Source organism: Panonychus citri, unplaced genomic scaffold (assembly GCF_014898815.1).
Source record: "Panonychus citri isolate SS breed McGregor unplaced genomic scaffold, ASM1489881v1 Contig00063, whole genome shotgun sequence".
In the NCBI taxonomy this organism is placed as follows: domain Eukaryota; kingdom Metazoa; phylum Arthropoda; class Arachnida; order Trombidiformes; family Tetranychidae; genus Panonychus; species Panonychus citri.
The window spans coordinates 351889-369837 of record NW_026515468.1 but is presented as its reverse complement, the minus strand read 5'-3'; the positions used below and the strand labels follow the sequence as shown (position 1 = coordinate 369837).

At 32.1% G+C, this 17949-nt stretch overlaps 1 protein-coding gene across 2 annotated transcripts in view; it reads right to left on the bottom strand.

The window, feature by feature from the left end:
- Nucleotides 1-17949, bottom strand: part of LOC128385954 (semaphorin-2A-like) — a 121770-nt gene that overhangs the window by 55873 nt on the left and 47948 nt on the right. For both annotated transcript variants that reach the window (XM_053344895.1, XM_053344894.1), the window contains exon 5: nucleotides 2031-3259. In XM_053344895.1, coding sequence (XP_053200870.1) covers nucleotides 2031-2259 — 229 coding nt within the window. In that variant the 5' untranslated portion in view covers nucleotides 2260-3259. The remainder of the gene's footprint in view (nucleotides 1-2030; nucleotides 3260-17949) is intronic.

The following is a 17949-nucleotide window of genomic DNA, read 5'->3' as shown; positions in this document are numbered from 1 at the left end:
TAAATGGACAATCAGTAGATTCTCCGATTCTTTTTATATGAAAATTCATGTTGATTAAATATGTGCAAGATTAAATTCAATGAATTGATTTTCTATGAAAAATTAGCAAGAATTTTCGTAAAGTACCAGAATATGATAATTAACTTTAAGACCAAAAACATGTTGAGCTTATTGTTTACTTTTCTCACTAAGCTGCTAAAGGATTGGTGAAACAGGACTGAACCAAAAGAAACAGTTTCCAACGAGCAAGAAACGGGGGTGGGGAAGATTTTATGACTCTTGTCTTCCAACTCAAAGGTCCTGACCTTTACAACTTAGAGGGAACACTTTGCAAGCGACGAGAAACAGTTTGCATTTTAGGTGAAACAGTTGAGTAAAAATTATACAAAAAAGTTATCAATTACTACAAATCAGATGCAAAAATTAATTTTTGATCATCATTCTAGTGATTAATAAACTTAAACGATAAACGAAACTGGGGCTTTAGATATATCAATAAAAACCGAGAGCTGAATATTGAAATTTTAAAAAAAAGCTGATAGAGTAGCAAAGTCAATAATCAATCAATTCATGGTGATTTTTAATTATAATTGAGAAACCACGAATTCAATGTTTGTTAATCAAACTGTTTCACCTAAAATGTAAACTGTTTCTCGTCGCTTGCAAAGTGTTCTAAGTTGTAAAGTCGTAAAAGGGGTCAAGACCACGGTCATAAAATCTTCCGTCTGTTTCTGCTCCGTTGAAACTGTTTCTTTGGTCAAAGACTTACTTCAAAATTTCATGGAAAACTGTAACAGAGATGTTATCAAGCGCGTTTGTCGGGGATTTTCATTCAAGTGACCAGCGAAAATATATCCATCGAAACATGTCAATTTTCAACGACCGACAACAGAAACTTTTTGAACTATTCCTCGAACGATAATGCAAGATCCTTTTCGCTCCCAAGTCTCAGAACCTTAATTTAAGAACGCAAATCGAACTCGAACTGCAACGGAAAATCAAAGTTCACCAATGGACGAAACAATGTTGACAATTTATATTAGTTAATACACAAATGATTACATTTTGAAAGAGCCAATTGATTAGCATCCTCATCTTTAACCTCAACGATGTATTGATGATCGCCATCAAGGTAATATTGAAAAGTCAACGATCCTTTAAAAAAAATACCTTTTTCATTGGTAACTATTTGGTCACTTTTGGTGTAAACATTTTGCTGAAAAATGATCATCATTTGATGATGAAGATAATGATGATAAAGGTGTGTATAACTTGTGGGTCAAAAGCTTGTATATGATCAAAGGGACTCACCTCAAAATAAAGTGATGAGGATGAAAAAAAAAGAGATGATGATGTTTATGGTGATGATAAAGCGCCAAGGTAAAGGTAACATGTTTTGTAACGATCAATATAAATCAAAAGACTCTTTCTACTTATATAAATACCTGTGAACCTTTGGGTCTACCTGTATAAAGAAGGAGGGAAATTGGGTTGATTCAAATTTTCTCATAATTTCTCAGGTAAAAAAAGTTTTTCTTTCCTATGGAAGAAAAGAAAATTATTTTCTCTTCTATCCAAGGAGAAAACTTTTTCTTTTTTCTTCTTCTTCTTCATTTTCTACCTTTGTTATTGTTGCTGTTATATTGTTAACTTGTTGAGATCGGGAGGCAATGAAGGAAGATGAAGATGACGGATGATGATGAGGAAGAAAAAGTTTATATTCGAAAAAAAAGAAGTTTTTTTTTCTCTTTCTCTTGAGTTAACCTTTTCTCTGTTTTCAAGGGTTAGGTTTTCATCATCATCACTTTACCTGAGAGGTGCTTTTGGGTTTAACTTTTATTTTTCATTTTCGCAGGTAAAAAGTCAATTGTACTTGACAATTAACTGTAACAATCAACAATCTATCATTTAATTGTGAATGGTCAATGTTTTCGTTGTGATGATTTGTATTTAATTGCTTGAAAATGATAAATTTCAATCAAGGAAAGAGAGAGAAAGTAAAGTTTATAATAAAGGTAAAAGTTTCTTACCTGGTGAAATTTTCTTGTAATTAGTTAATTTGGTTCCAATTAATTGTTGGGATAAACTTATTGGTATCAGGTAATTGATTAGGAGGATATAGTAAATTGTTGGTATTAACCAAATTGTTGCGGTTAATTGTTGTCTATGGGCTGGATTCATTGCTGATGATGATGAAGATGAAGATGATGATGATGATGATTTAATATTACAATCGATTGATACAAAGTTACTAATCATAATTATCTTATGTATTATTAATGAAGATGATATAATGATGATGATTAGCTTATCTTCCCAAAGTAATTTAATCTAATAGTTTTTTTCCTTAGTCTCTTATTAAACGGTGTGTTAATTAACTTCGTGATTAGTGATCAGAATCAAAGTTAATTAGTTAACCAGTTTCATCTTTATCAATTCATTATAATGATTATCATTTTCTCTCTCTCTCTCTCTCTATCTTTTTGATTATCTTATAGATGGGAGATTAAATTGTGATGATGGATTAAGATTGAGATTTAATTTGTTGGTGTAAAAGAAAAAAACAAAATTTGATTTTTTTTCTGCTTTGTCAGGGATTGAGATTAAGCCTTTCGGATTTGAGATGAAAAAAGGATGCGGATGATGAACAGGATGTTCAAAGGGATGAGGATGATAATGAAGATGAGTAAGCAAAGTGATGCGGAAAATTTTGTGTCCAAACTGTTTGACACGGGACAATAAACCTGTCAATCAAAAATGGTTCAGCTTATTTGTCATCTACACTAAGAGGGAGACTTTGGGTGTGGTAGGGTGAGCAAAGGTTGATGAAAATGATGCTAACTAATATGATTAAAGATGATATTGGAAATGAAGATGAAGACTTTCACCCATCATGATATTGGAATCAATGATTTTATCACAATTTTTCATTCCATTTGTCTCTAACATCTAATATACAAAGTTATCATTCAATTCTGAGAGAAAACAAAAAAGGTTTCATTTCCACTTCCTGATGATGATGTTCATCATTTTCATCATCATCACTTGATCATCAGAATCGAGGATTATATTAAGTTGATATTGATCCAGTTTCCTTGGAAAAGTTTCTTATCCTTTTTCCCAATCAAATCAATTTCATCCTTCACTGAATCTCGATGAGATTTTTGTTCATTGTCTTATCCGATTCTGGATCTTCATGAGGAGGAGACGATCCCTCAGAGTTTTCCACCATGAACACTCAAGATGAAGATGATAAAATCTGTAAGAAGATAAAAGAAGAAGATAAATATTATTACCTTTTTTTTTGTTTGAGGTTAAAAGCATATTAACTTGAGATATTATCGTAATCATTGAAAAAAAAACAATCATCATGAAATCAGAATCAGAATCAGGATCAGAATTGGTTATATAACCAATTGACTGAATTCTGATCAGTCAGAACTTATTTTTTTTTCTTACCTTTATCGTTGATTCATGATAAGCAATCAAATTTATCTGATTGCTGGGAAACAAATTGATCAACTGATTTATGTCACTTGATTAATTTTTTCACTTAAACTAATTCTTGTTAATCGTTAATTGTTTTACCCTAATTAATCAGCTGTTTAATTGCTGCAAATTATTATCATAAGTTTCATCATCATTACTCAGTATTATCATGATAAAAGATTGTCAAATCAAGATTGTGATTCTTGAAAATGTTGACAAATTAGCAAATTGTTTCTTTAATTTAGTTACAGATTCTTTTCTCATTATCAGTATAATCAAGATGATACATTGAGAGAGAGATGATGATGAGATAAATCAGTTGTCATCTTTCATGACTTTTTATCATCATCATCATGATAGAGAAGATGAAGACGAGGGAAGATAAATATTTCTCATCTTAATCTCATCATTAAGGGGAAAATTAAATGAGAAGATGAACTTTTTTTTCCTTCTATGGTGAAATTCAGTTTCTCTGAACTTGATCAATCTCCGATTCAGTTCAGATTCTCGGAACTTTATGTCCACCATCATGTTAATTTCATATTTCCAGGTAAAATATCAGAGTGTCACTTGTCTTGGATTTCATGGTGATGATTCATCTTCATCTGAATCACCATGATAACAATAAATTTCCTGATTTTCATATCATCAATAAATGGATTCCAATGAAACAAAATACAGTTAAATTTTTCCTGAGAAAATTAAAATTGTCTCTTTTAATTAATGATTATTATCATTTGACAAAAAAAAGGTGACAATTTAAAGATGAAATTAAATCAAAAGTTAATTGTTATTAAGTGTCCAACATAAGGTAAAACTTTTCTTATTTAATTCAATTGCTCAACTTAATCAAATCAACACTTTACAAGTAACACATCAAGATGAGAATGAAACAATTAACATTAATTTAATTTTTCTCCTGCAACAGTTAATAAATAATCAGAGAAATTAAATGTCACAAATACATAAATTGGGCAACAATTAACTAATCATCTCAAGCAAATACTAACAATTAAATTGTTTCAACTGAAAGTCTTGATTGAGTTATTATAATAACTTATGTGAGTATGTGTTTGTAATATTTTAATTTAGTTGATTAAGTTATTATCAACTTTTTGTTACCTTAATTACTTATTACCTTGGGAAGATGATTATTATTATTATTTATGAGACAAAGATGATTATTATTACATAGAGGTAATAATGTCTTCCTATGATAATAATAATGTTAATTGTTGCTGATGATAATGATAATAATTAACTTGATTGTTGTTTCCAATGTTAATTGTTAATATTACTTATCAACTAAAAGTAAACAGGTAAACATTGGCTTTCTCAATGAAGATATCATCTGCTAATGGATAAGTCAACCTATTATAATGAAGATAATGATGATGAAGATGAAAATGATGATGATGATGATGATGAAGATGATGAGGAGGAAAGGGACGCGGTGTTAGAGTAAAAGTGTGGCTTGGAAAAACTTTTCTCTTTCTTTCCTTATTTTTTTGGTTGTATCGTTTTCTTGGTAACTTTTGTTGGTGTTACTATTTTGCCCTCAGGGGTACGGGTGGGTTTTCATGGTGGAGGTTGTAGTTGTTGTTGTTGTTGTTGTTGGTCTTAGGGAACCATCTGCTTAAGGTAGATAGTGAGATGAAGAGGAGGGAGATGATAATGATGATGATGATGATGATGAGAGTCTACAGGTTATAGGAATGACAACTTCATCTTCGTGTTTTTTTTACCTTTATTATTATAACCACTTATCCACAATTTTAGCTTAGCCTATCATCATCATAACTTGATGATGATGAAGATGAGGATGAGGATTAACCGGTCTTCTTTATCTTCCATTGTTTCTTTCTTTTTCTCTTACTTTCCTCTCTCTATTTCTGTCTGTCGTTTACCTTTACGTTGAAATTGCATTTGTTAACCTTCATTTTCTTGTTTTTCATCTTCATCTTTTTCATCCTTCCAAATACTGATGCAGGCTCATCATCATTATCTACCTTTAGCCCACCCTCTTCATCCCTTATCATCATCATTGCAAATTTATGCTTCCATCTGGTGAGTACCTGGTGTAAGTATATAATCATCATCTTCATCATTTCAATTGTTTGGAAAACTTTTTCATTATAAATTTGAAACTTTTCTCTCACTTTTCCTAATTATCATGTATTCATTTTGTAAGTTAATTTGATTCCTTTTTCTTGTTTTTGTTTGAAATTTAATTTAATTCACAAATTGTTATTCCTTGTGTTCATATTAACTCCATGAAAATGTTATCATGTAAAAATGAATTGAAAGAGAAAACAAATGGAACTAATAAAGAAGAGAGAAAAAAAAACTTTTCTCTATTCGAAGCATTTATTTTCTCTTCGTAACAATAATAATATCTTCATATTCATCATCTTTCCAATTCTCATTTTCTCTTTGTTTCAATATTCGAAATTGAAACTTTGGTGACACCTTTTGTCTTTGAAAAATTCGACAAAATCGAAAAAAAGAGAGAATTTCTTTTTTCGAACAAAAAAGTTTACAAAACTTTCGATTCTTTTGTAATGGTAAAAGTAACAAATTGAATAAACATTTCGTGTTAAAATGAACTGAGGAAGACAAAAAGATGATCAAGATGAAGATAATGATGATGAAGAAAGTGAATCTATTGTGTAGGAATATCAGATTCTCTTTCAGTGATGCTTATTATTATTTAGAATATAAAAAGAAGAAAAGTTCTAAAAAGTTCTAATCCTTCATCTCACCTTCTCTCTTTCTCTCTCTCTCATCCCCTTATCATCTTTATCATCATATTAATAATCTTCCATAGAGTCAATTCCATTGAAAGTCAAGCCTCTTTGTTTCCATGTTATTTTATCTCGATACAATTTCCTACAAATAGGATTACAATAAGGTAACCTCAATGTCTTTGATCATTCACCTTTGTACCTTCACCTTTGGCAGTGCCTTTGGTTACCTGTATTCTTCAAGAGTTACCTTGTCTCTTCCTAATTCTCTTACCTATGATGATTGAAATGACATTTTCTTTCTTTTCATTTCCTTCATTTTCTCCCTTTCTTATCTTCATCTTTACCTTGACAATATCACGAAAATTGATCTTCCTTATCCTCATCTTACCCTCTCTCACTCACTATGTTACCTTTACATTAATATTATCTGAATCATTTGGTGGCCTCTTTTTTCCTGGACACACAAACAATAGGAGTGACTTAGTCTCTCTCTCTCTCTCTCTGGACACTGGACATAGTGGACACACATACAGACCAGTTTATCGGCCAATTTTCATGCTGCAAATGGTTAAAGGTCACTTTTTGTGTCCATTCTGTTTTCACGGTTTCTTTTCACTTACGATTTAAATATCAATGGTCAAGATAAAGAGAGAATAATTTACCTTAAGAATAGAAGAAGAAAAAAAATAATAGAATAGAATTTCCATCTTATGTTGACCACTATCACCACCACCCACCTTTTACCTTCTTCTTCCTCCTCCTCATCTTCATCATCCCCCATTATCATCATCATCATCAACTGTCAACCTTTAACAATAACTGAATCTAATCACACACTGAGTTTATATTACTAACTGATAATCTTGACCTTTTGTATCAAATGGTCATTTGTTGATTGTTATCAATCATCAATTGATTAGATATCCACACAAATGGATTAACAGGTAAGCTAATCTTTTACCTTTTGTTGTCTTACCTTTTCTGTTGACTACATTTTTATTTACCCTTTTAAATAATGTTAACATGGTTCTGGTAAATATCAATGATAATGATCAGAATAAAGAAAATGACCATTGGTCAGTTGGTAATATACTCTTTTCCTCTTGAGCTTTTCTACCTTTTTTGATTACCTTGATTGTTCAAGATGATTATCATTATCTCACTAAATTTGATTAAATCTTTTTGTTTGCCTGTTTGTTGTGATATATAATCAAGATTTTATCAGTTACCTTTTCATTCAGGTAACTTATTGAATCTTGAATGAGAATTTATCAAAATTATCATGATAACAATCACAAGTTATAACTTTGGAATAGGAAAATGTTGATAATCAAGATGAAAGTGTAAAAGGTAAACAGTCAACAACAAGAAAAGATGAAGATGAGGATGAAGATGAAGAGGAAAGAAAATCTCTTACTCATTTTCATCATCTTCTTTTTTTCTCTTTGTTATTTTCTCTTCATTTCTCATTAAATCTTCTTTTGTTTTTATCATAATCATCATTCTGTTTTCCTCTTATATAAAATATTCTCATTGAAGATGAGTAACTTTCACTTCTCATCATGTTCATTATCATCTTCCTCTGTTGGAGGTCACTCTCTTGACCCTGATACAAATTATATTGTTACAGAAAGAGAGAGAGAGAGAGAGAGAGTTTTCATAAAGTTTCATCACGTTGACGTTTGATTTCCTCATCAACTTTATCATTATCATCATGGATCCTCCAGTTTCTCATCCTCATCTTCATCTTCATCTTTATCTCCATCAAAACTCACCATGAACACCTTCATTATCAAATAATGAGAGTGTGTTAATCTGTTACAATGGGTTCGTCTCTTTCATTGTAATCAAATGCAATATTCAAACAATTAACTTTGATGATGATGATAAAGTCGGCAAACTGATGATGATAAAATGCTGATGATTTAACTTCTTAATCTCAACCTCACCTTGATTTAGTTTTCATCTTCATCTTCATCCTACACATTAAACAAAATGATAACTAACGATAAACAAATATTAATAATAACAAATATAAACAGATGATGATGATTATCAAGTCTATGAATTAAATTATCTTACTAAACAGATTCATCTTTTATCATCATCATCATCCAGGTAGATGATGATGTTGATCAAGTAGAGGATCAAGATGATAAGGAAAACAATAAAAAACTTTTTTCAAAAGTAAAACTGATTGAAAAGTCATTGATTGTTATCAGTTGAAATTATCATCGTTGATAGTTGTAGGTGTGGATTTATATAATACCTGATGATCATTATCATCTTCATCATCCTCTGACAGTAAAGGTAAACAATGATGATGATGATGAAGATGATGATAAGTGTAGGAGGTAAACAAATAAACGGGGTTGCAATCATTTCCAATGTTACCTGGATGAAAAAAGCTCTTAAGCTTAATAACAAAGGGCAAGGGCAAAAGTTAATTATGATGAAATGATGATTATGATGATAAGGATGACAAAGAGATGATGATAACTTGTCATCAAGTCTCTTTCATTTGTTCATTTTCATTCATGATAAGAAACATTTTCGCGACTCGTTTGTCAACATGAATTTTTTTTTCTTCGAGAAAAAAAGGAGAGAACTTTTTTTCTCTCTTCTCTTCTGTTCTACTTTTAATGATGATGATGATGATGATGCTAAAGATGAGGATGATAATGATATCATACAACAATGAATTCATTGGTTGAGCTGAAAAAAAGTTCCAATGTTTTTTTCTCGTTTTTTTCTTATTCATGTTACTTTTCATGGTTTCATGGTTCAAGAAATTACCTTTGATACTTTCTGTGTTTCTGCAAACAATTAACCTTTGCAATCAGTTAATCATCATCAAGTTATGATTGAAAATGTCTGCTAATTAGTTTTGCCAAGTTAATTGTAAACAATTGTTTGTGAAAGACATTAGATTGGAAACAATTGAATCGGATTAACATGAAGCAGAAACTTTTTCCTGCTCTTGTCATATTTCAATTGGAGGGATAAAAATAACTGAATCACATTTAGGATCAACATGATGATGATGGTGATGAAGATTAAGATGATTGGATAGTTAATTTCATTGATTATTAAGTTTATCTCATTGACCATTGTCCAGTTTATGATGAGATTTGATTTTAATGTTTAGCACAAAACAAAGTGAGAGGATAAAAATTGTCACAATTGACATTAAATTAAATGTGATTGTTGGTATTACCTTTTAATGGCCATTCCATTGTGAGGGTGCACAAAATGAGTTCTTGTACGATTGGTGAACTCGGACCAAGATCGATAAAGGGGACAAATTTTCTCTAACTAAGATTTCAAAAAGTCAATGACTTTTTACTAATTAGACTTGACCACAATTAAAATATCACAACAAAGTAAATCACAAAGTAATTGAATTTTAATTAACTCAAAGGTTAGAAATATGAATTGAGAGTAACACAAGAAATTAAGTTGAAATAGAAATTATCAAAATGGAGTAAATAGAAAGAGGAAAAGGAAAAGATTTAAGGTTTAGAGTAACATAAAGGAAACAGTTTATCAATCAACTTGAAAGTAGTAGTGGTGAGTAAAAGCATTTGTTTCTACTGACTTCAGTTAGAAAAGAATCTTCTTTATATTCTATTCTTTCTAACGGCAGAGGGAAATTTGAATGTGATTGACAAATGAAATTTAATCAAAAGAGGGTCGCAATTAGTCACATGAGTGTAAACCCCTTACAGAGCCCTGGGACAAAGCTGACGATCGGACTCTTAACGGGTTCGTCGCAGCCCTAGAAAAGTCAGTGACTTTTTGCGAGTCTCGTTAAGTTTATAAAGATCAGGAATTCCTTCAGTAGTAATTGGAAAAATATGATGTTCCTCTTTGTATTTTTGTTTTTCCAATTTTTCTTTTCTTTTCTTTCCATGATCATAAGGAGAAACTTTGAATGAATCAGGCCAATCACCAATGTAATCCAATGTATTTTTAATAAAGTAGCCATAAAATCATTTTTGGATAGACGAATCCACGAACCTTGATTCATTTCGATTGTAGCTTTTAAAGTAGTTTTAACACTTTCGATTCTTTCATAGTCGATGAGGTAGGAATACATTGTAAAGGCGGCATCAACTAATGGTGAGTGAGTTTTTGTTTGCATGAGAACACTGAATAACAACAGAACAATATGTTTAAGTCCGATGGAGTCGTTCACTTTATATGTGTTGTAGTAAGAACCGACACAAATTATTCGTGGTAACATGTAAAGATGATCGTTGATTGAGAAAAACAAAATCGCCAGTTTGACCTGCGACAATGATACGATCATATTTTCTTAATATGTTGATGACTTCGTTTCTTATTCTTTTGAAGTTTTTGCCATTGATTGTATCTTCCTTAGTTAACCCATGTAATTCAGTTCCAAACTGCTCTTTAGTAATCGAGGTTGACGGGTGACGAACGAATTCATGATAAACAACTCGACATGAAGCATCAACAATTGCTATCCAAACAGGAACTGTATAAAAGAATCCATTTTCATTTTATTTTGCGTTTTCCATGTCGATGGAACAGATTTTAGTCCTTGTTCTTTTAGATTAATAGCTGCTTCTGAGATTTTTCGAGCATAAGGAAGAGGTGGTGCCATGTCAGGTAAAGAAGTTACTAACTTCTGTCAAGTTTTCTTGATTGATTCTTTCTTTTCTAACACGTTCTTTTTATTCCATTGAGCTGGGCATCTTTTCGATAAAGAAACGATTCTTCTGCTTTCATTGATTTGAAATTATCTCCAACAATCTACTTTAGGTGTTGGACCAACTGAAACTGGTTTATAGCTAATGGCTTCTAAAGGTAAATTGTTGTGAGGTTGAAGGCGAAGGTGATGATGATGATGATGTTTCGCTTAAAGTCAGAGACTTTAAAGTGGTTTAACTGGATCATCAGGAGCATTAATAAGCTTTGGAATCAAGCCTTGTTTTCTAGCTTGAGTTCGATGTCTTTTTTCTCGACGTTTGTCGGCAATGGTTCGATATTGATAATTTGCTTCGACTTGTTTTTGTAAAAGTTCAGATCTGATGACTCGTTCTGATTCATCTGGACAATTCCAATCACTTGAATCGCTTGTTGAACTTAAATGAGGTAAAATTATTTGTTTAGATGTCGAAGGTGATGGAGTAATGAAATGTTCTTTTGCTTTTTCAGCTTCTCTCTCATTGTCTTCTTCAATTACTTCAGCCCAGATTGATGATGTTAACGTTGGTTTTTCGATAACTGGATCAATTAGAATAGGTTCTTCCGAGACAATAGGCCAAAATGTTTTACTTGTTGATGGTCTAGGAAGTGGTGAAGCTTGAGATGATGAGGAAGATGAAGATAAAGTCAGTGACTTTAGATCGGGTAGACGTTTGAATTGGTCTATGAATGATTCCCAACTTCGTTTGACTTTGTATTTATTTGATCTTTTATTGATCGGTTCATCAGGATGAATTGATGATGTTTTTCTTTTTTGTGATGGATTAGGCACTGGAATTGTTTCTTCGATTTCAACTGTCTTGAAGTAATCGCTGAATCCTTGAATCCATTCTTCTCGAATATTAAATGAAGTAACATTTTCTTGATTCAATCGAGTTTCAATACGAGCACAATTATAAGTTGAATCGGTTATTGGATCATCAGGTTCTCTGAATATTTCCCCAATGAAACTGTCATCAAATTTGAAGTTAGGTGACTTCTCATTACACCAATTGTTCATATGCTGATTAGCGATCTCGTATTTTCCGACGAATACACAATTACCTTTGATACATTTAACACTGTAGCTTAATAGATCATCTTGTCTGAAGGGTTGAATTAATAAACTAACTGATGGACAAGAGAGGGTTAAACATTTGAATTGTTGTCCAATCAAGTCAATGACTTGATCACGTTGGACTCTGTGATTGTTTTCCAATTTGAACAAAATTACTAAATAGTAGGCACACTTGAGACAATATTTGAGATCACAAGCACCACAACAAACTGGTTCACGAGCGAGGTGACAACATAAATTGCATAAATCTCTTGGTCGAGGCTCTTCAGAATTCACAGAAACGATGTATCCTGGTTCAGGTTTAACAATTTCATTCGCTTTATTGAAGGTGTTGTTGCTGTAATCGGCTCTGGTTGAAATTTTTTCTTTGATGAAATCATAGAAAACGGCAGGAGAGATAATGTTGAATTTCTCTTCGACTGGAAGTTCTCGATACGAAGTCATGGCGATTGAAGAAAAAGTCAGAGACTTTTGAAGATCACTGAACAAACAATAAGGAAATGGTAATTGAAGATGAACTGGAACTGGAACAAAGTCAGTGACTTTCTGTCCTTGAAGATGAAAACAATTTGAATGTAACACAGTTTTAACTTGGAATCACTTTGAATGTTAAATGTTAGTTTGAATTGAAAGTTTGTTGAATTTTGAAATTGAAATGAGAATTTCACTTGAAAAATTTTAGAAAACGGAACTTGATGAAATTTGTTTAAACAAAGAGAAGTGATGATAAACGGGTTAAGAGAGTAAATGAGGAAGTAGTGGGTGTGACAATTAATGTATGGTCATTGTCTCTTCCTAGAAATGGATTTTAGGCGCTTTTCTTAAAGATTTTAAAAGCTGATTAAATGATGAAACAATTAACTGGAATTAGGTTAAATTGCTTTTTAACCTAAAGTCAAATGACTTTAAAATGATGAGGTTAAAATTTTGATGAAATTTTGAAGTTTTGGTTTGGTCGGAAATTTGTCATGCGAAATTTGCCTCATGACAAATGGCAGCTTCACGACACCTTTGGTGAATAGAAGTCAATTGACTTCTAATTGATTTTCACCGTTCATTGTTTCGATCAATTTGATATGAACAAAATTAGATTTTTCTGGTCTCAAAGTTTTCAAATTAACCATTTTAACAGCTGAATCGTAAATTTCAATGATTATATATTTTCCATCCCATGAAGGCGTTAGTTTACCTAACTTTTTATCGTGTAAATGAACTCGTTTAGCAACAATATCTCCAACTTTATATGGAATCGATTTATCTGGTTCATTAATTAATCTTTTCTCTTGATTTTCCAATTGTTTTAGTCTTACTTTTTCTCGAATTTCGTTTATGTTTTGGTTGTTTGGTTCTTGTTGAATTTCTAATTCGTTGAGAAGTGGGTTATTCGGTTGAATGTTGAACAATAGCTCGTATGGTGAAAGTCCTAGACTTTCTGATGGTGTTGAATTGTAACTAATTATAATTTCTCGAATCTTTTGATCCCATTCTTGGCGTTTTTCCGCGAACATTTTTATTCGTTGACCAATTATACCATTGACTCGTTCTACTAATCCTTGAGTTTGTGGTCGATACGGTGATGATCTTTGATGACGAATACCATTAGTGTTGAGATATTCTTTAAATTCATCTGAACGGAAACACGGGCCATTGTCCGATTGGATTATTTTCGGATACCGATGAATGTAGTTAAACAATTAACGAAGTCAATGACTTCTTTAGAACGTTGGTTTGAATAAGCTTTTGCATAAACGAATTTAGTAAGAACATCAACTGCTACAATAAGATATTGATTTCTCTTTTTCGAGGGTAGAAATGGACCTTGGATGTCGATTTGAATCCTTGCGAATGGATTTTCGGGAATCGGCATAGATCTTTTCACTTCATGATTAACCGTTTTTGGTTTAAATTTGATGCACTTAACACACTTTTTAATTTTATTAGCGATGATTTCATCCATGTTTTGGAACCAAAATGTATTTTTAATCTTTTTCAGTGTTGGTTTAAGTCCAAAATGTCCTCCGATTGGGTCATCATGGTAACTTGAATAAATTTTGTTTATCATGTGATGAGGTAACACAATTGCTAATTTTCCGTGTTTGATTCTTCGATAAAGAATCGATTGACGCACTGTATATTTACGTTTAAGTTCACCTTGATTAACTTGTTTGATGATTCGTTTTATATTTGAATCTCTTTGTTGTTCTTCACCAATTGTTGAGTCTTTTTCTTGTAGAATTGGATTAGAAATGTTGAGAATGAACTTATCGAATGTGTTGATCCATGATATCTGGTTGCTGAATTTTATCGTTGATTTGATCGATTAATTCACGAACATAAGCAATACGATACATTTTGTTGTTCATGTTTTCACTTTCTGTTAAGTCTTCGATGTCGCATCTCTCATTATTGAGAATATCGGGAGAAGGTAATGAATTGAACCAATTTGGATCTGGATTATCGATGTGAACGATATGACCGTAATTTATTGAAGTCGGACTGACTTCATGGCAACAATGAAGGTACTTGTAGAAATCTTCTTCTTCGATCGTTCCTTTCTTTTGTTTTCCATTCAGTCGAGCGACTGAAACAATCTGCTGGATGAGTTTCACCTTTTCATATTGAATTGTATATTTAAATTGAGCAAGTAAATTAGCCCAACGATGAAGACGAGTACATTTGAATTCGGTCTTTCGAAGGCTACAAAGGGCATGGTGATCGCTGATCACGATGAATCTCTTTCCGATTAGATAGTGTTGATATTTTTTGATTCCAACTACAACAGCTAGACATTCTTTCTCGGTGATGGTGTAAGCTAATTGATGCTTTGCCAATTTAGATCCAAAATAACTTACTGGTCTCCAATCATCGTTTTCTAATTGCAATAGCATACCACCTACAGCAACAGAACTGGCGTCGACCATTAACTTATGCTCTTTTTCGGGGTCATATTGCGCTAATTCACAATTTTTGATGAGTGAATCTTTTATTTTTTCCCAACATCTTTGGTGAATTGATAACCATTTGAATCTTCCTGTTTTCTTTGAACAAAGTTCGAAAAGATTAGATGCTAGAGTTGAATAGTTTGGGACGAACTTAGATAAATAGTTGAAAAGTCCAAGCTGACTTTGTAATGCTTTGACGTCTTTTGGCGGTTCAAAGGCTTTTAATCTCGAAACTTTTTCGGGATCTGGTTTAACTGATTTTCCTGAGATTATGTGACCAAGAAACTTGATTTCTGAATGACCAAATTTGCATTTATCTGGTTGAATTTTCAGTCCATATTCTTTTATTCTTTCAGACACTTTTGAAGCATTTGAGATTAACTCGTTGAAAGTTTTACCAATTATCACAACATCGTCGATATAAGCTAGACAGATTCGATAGAGTAAATCACCAAAAATCCTATTCACGAATTCCTGGAAATAAGCTGGACTATCGGCTAAACCCATGGGTAATCTTTTATATTGATAGATACCCTTTTCGGTAGCGAAAGCAACTTTTTCTCGTTCTGATGGTTTGAGCTCTATTTGATGGAATCCTTGCGAGAAATCGATCGAGATGAAGTAATTAAAACCTGCCAATGCTTGAATATGATCGTCTACATTAGGCATCGGGAATTTCCTTGTTCGACAGAGAGCATTCAATTCTACGAAGCTAGTGACCAATCGATATGAGCCATTAGATTTTGGTACGAGAAATGCTGGTGAGCATCCTCTTGATTTCGATGGTTCGATGATATCATTTTCTAAAAGTTCTTTAACTTTTTCTTCCATAACCTCTCTCATTTTTGGACCAAGACGATATGGGTTACATTGAGGGATTGGGTTCATTCCAATGTCAATATTAATATCAACTACATCGGATGTGATTTTTCCAAGATCGTATTTGTGTAAAGAAAATGTATCTTTATACTCATCTAAGAAATTTTCCATCATTGATTTTTCTTCTGGTTTCAAATCGGTTGCGATGTTTTTGATTAGAGTTGATTTTAGATTGTTGATATCATTTGGAAATTCATCTTTCCGTTTATCGAGTTTTCTTTTTGATAGATAATTTGAATCTTCTTTTGCGAAGTTGATTGTTGATAATCGTTGAAATTCATCATCTATTTGTTGATTTTTATTTTTTCTTTTCCGTCGTTTTCTGCTTTTTGGTGAATCGGTAGAATCTATCACATCACTTGACAGTCCAGGTTCAGAAGATTCTGAAGTCACTGACTTCATTGAAGAGGACCTCGAAGACTCGATTCTTTCACTTGAGAACTGAAGGTTGTTGATTGACTCATCGAATTGTTTTCCAAAGGTACGAGGGAAATAATTAGCAAATAAATAGTCCCAACAGGCTTGAGTTGGTGATCTAATTTTCACTTGAACTGGTTGACCAAAGCGTAAAATTTTGAACAGTTTTGTTTCTTGATTACCGATGATGGTTATAGATGCACTATGAATGAAATTATGACCTAAGATGAGATCATATGACGGGTTTTCGAACACAAATACACGAAGAGCTTCTTCGGTGTAGTTTGGGTAGATTCTGATGAAAATTTGAGTAACTCCGATAGCTTTTACAGGTTCATTTTCCTTGCTGAATCCTCGGAACTCGTGAGCTGATTTATAGATTCTCAATCCTAATTTCCCAGCTAGATCAAGTGACATAAGTGTTGAACCAGCGCCAGTATCTACCAGAGCTTCTATCATTGTACTTTGGTCACGATCGATAACTTGTACTTGAAGGGTTGGATCATTACCACGCGTTGAGAGTGTCGACGAAGTGTTCACTGTTATTGGAGTTTTTTCACCTTCGATCCTTTTTCTTGCTCGACAATCGCTGATTGTATGCCCGTGTTTGCCACAAAATTCACAAACTACTTGTTGATTAGTTGATTGTTGATTTGACTGTTGTTGATTGCACATTTGCGGTTGATTGTTTTGAGTTTGTTGATTTGTTGGTTGTTGGCTTTGGGTTTGATTTTGATTTGTTTGGTTTTGATTCTGTTGAAAATTGTTACTTCTAGATCTTTTTTGATTGTTTCTATTACCTTGATAACCATTTTGATTTGATTGGTTTGGTTGATTTGGATCATTTATTTGATTTTTAGGATAAGTTTGTCTTTGTGTTTGACCTTGTACTCTTTGCTGATTAGCTAATGAAAGGATTTGATTATTGTTGTAAGATTTCATTTTGATTAGAACTAAATCTATTGTATTGTAATTCAAATTACTAGTTAATTTTGTTCTAAGATCATAGGGTAAAGAATGAAGAATATAATGTACAATACATTCTTCTGGTATATTTGGAATTTTCAATTCTGCTGCTTTTTTGATTTTCTCTACATGTAAGACTGGATCGTTACCTTTATAGAATTTGAGATTGAAAAGTGTATGAAGAGCTGAAATCATTTCATGAGTTCCTATGTGATTTTCTCGTAATCTATTGCAAACTTGTCTGAAGGTCAAGAAAGGTTCATCTGACTGAAGTCGTTTGACTTCATCATACATTTTCTTTGGTAGATTCAAACAGAGAATTCTCAGTGAGATGGAATCGTCAAACTGAAGTATTTCAAGGGTTGATTCTAATCCTTCTAACCATTCATGAAGATTATCTGACTCTTTACAGGTCGGTACATAAAACATTTGAACGTTTTTGACGCTTAATTGCGATTAGTTGGACAATTAATTTTTAAAAATTTTTTTGATTAATTTAGAGCCTAATCATTCAGAATTTTAATAAACTTTTAATTAAATTTTTCTGATAAAAATTTTAGAAATTAAAAAGATTTTGGTGCAAAATTGATTTTTCACTTTTTTACAAAATTAACATTACGGTCTATGGGAAAAAAACAGAAATTAAAATTTTTTTCAAAATCACATGTATTCCTATGGGATTTCGCGTTTTTCACTCAAAACCTGATAACTTTTTTTT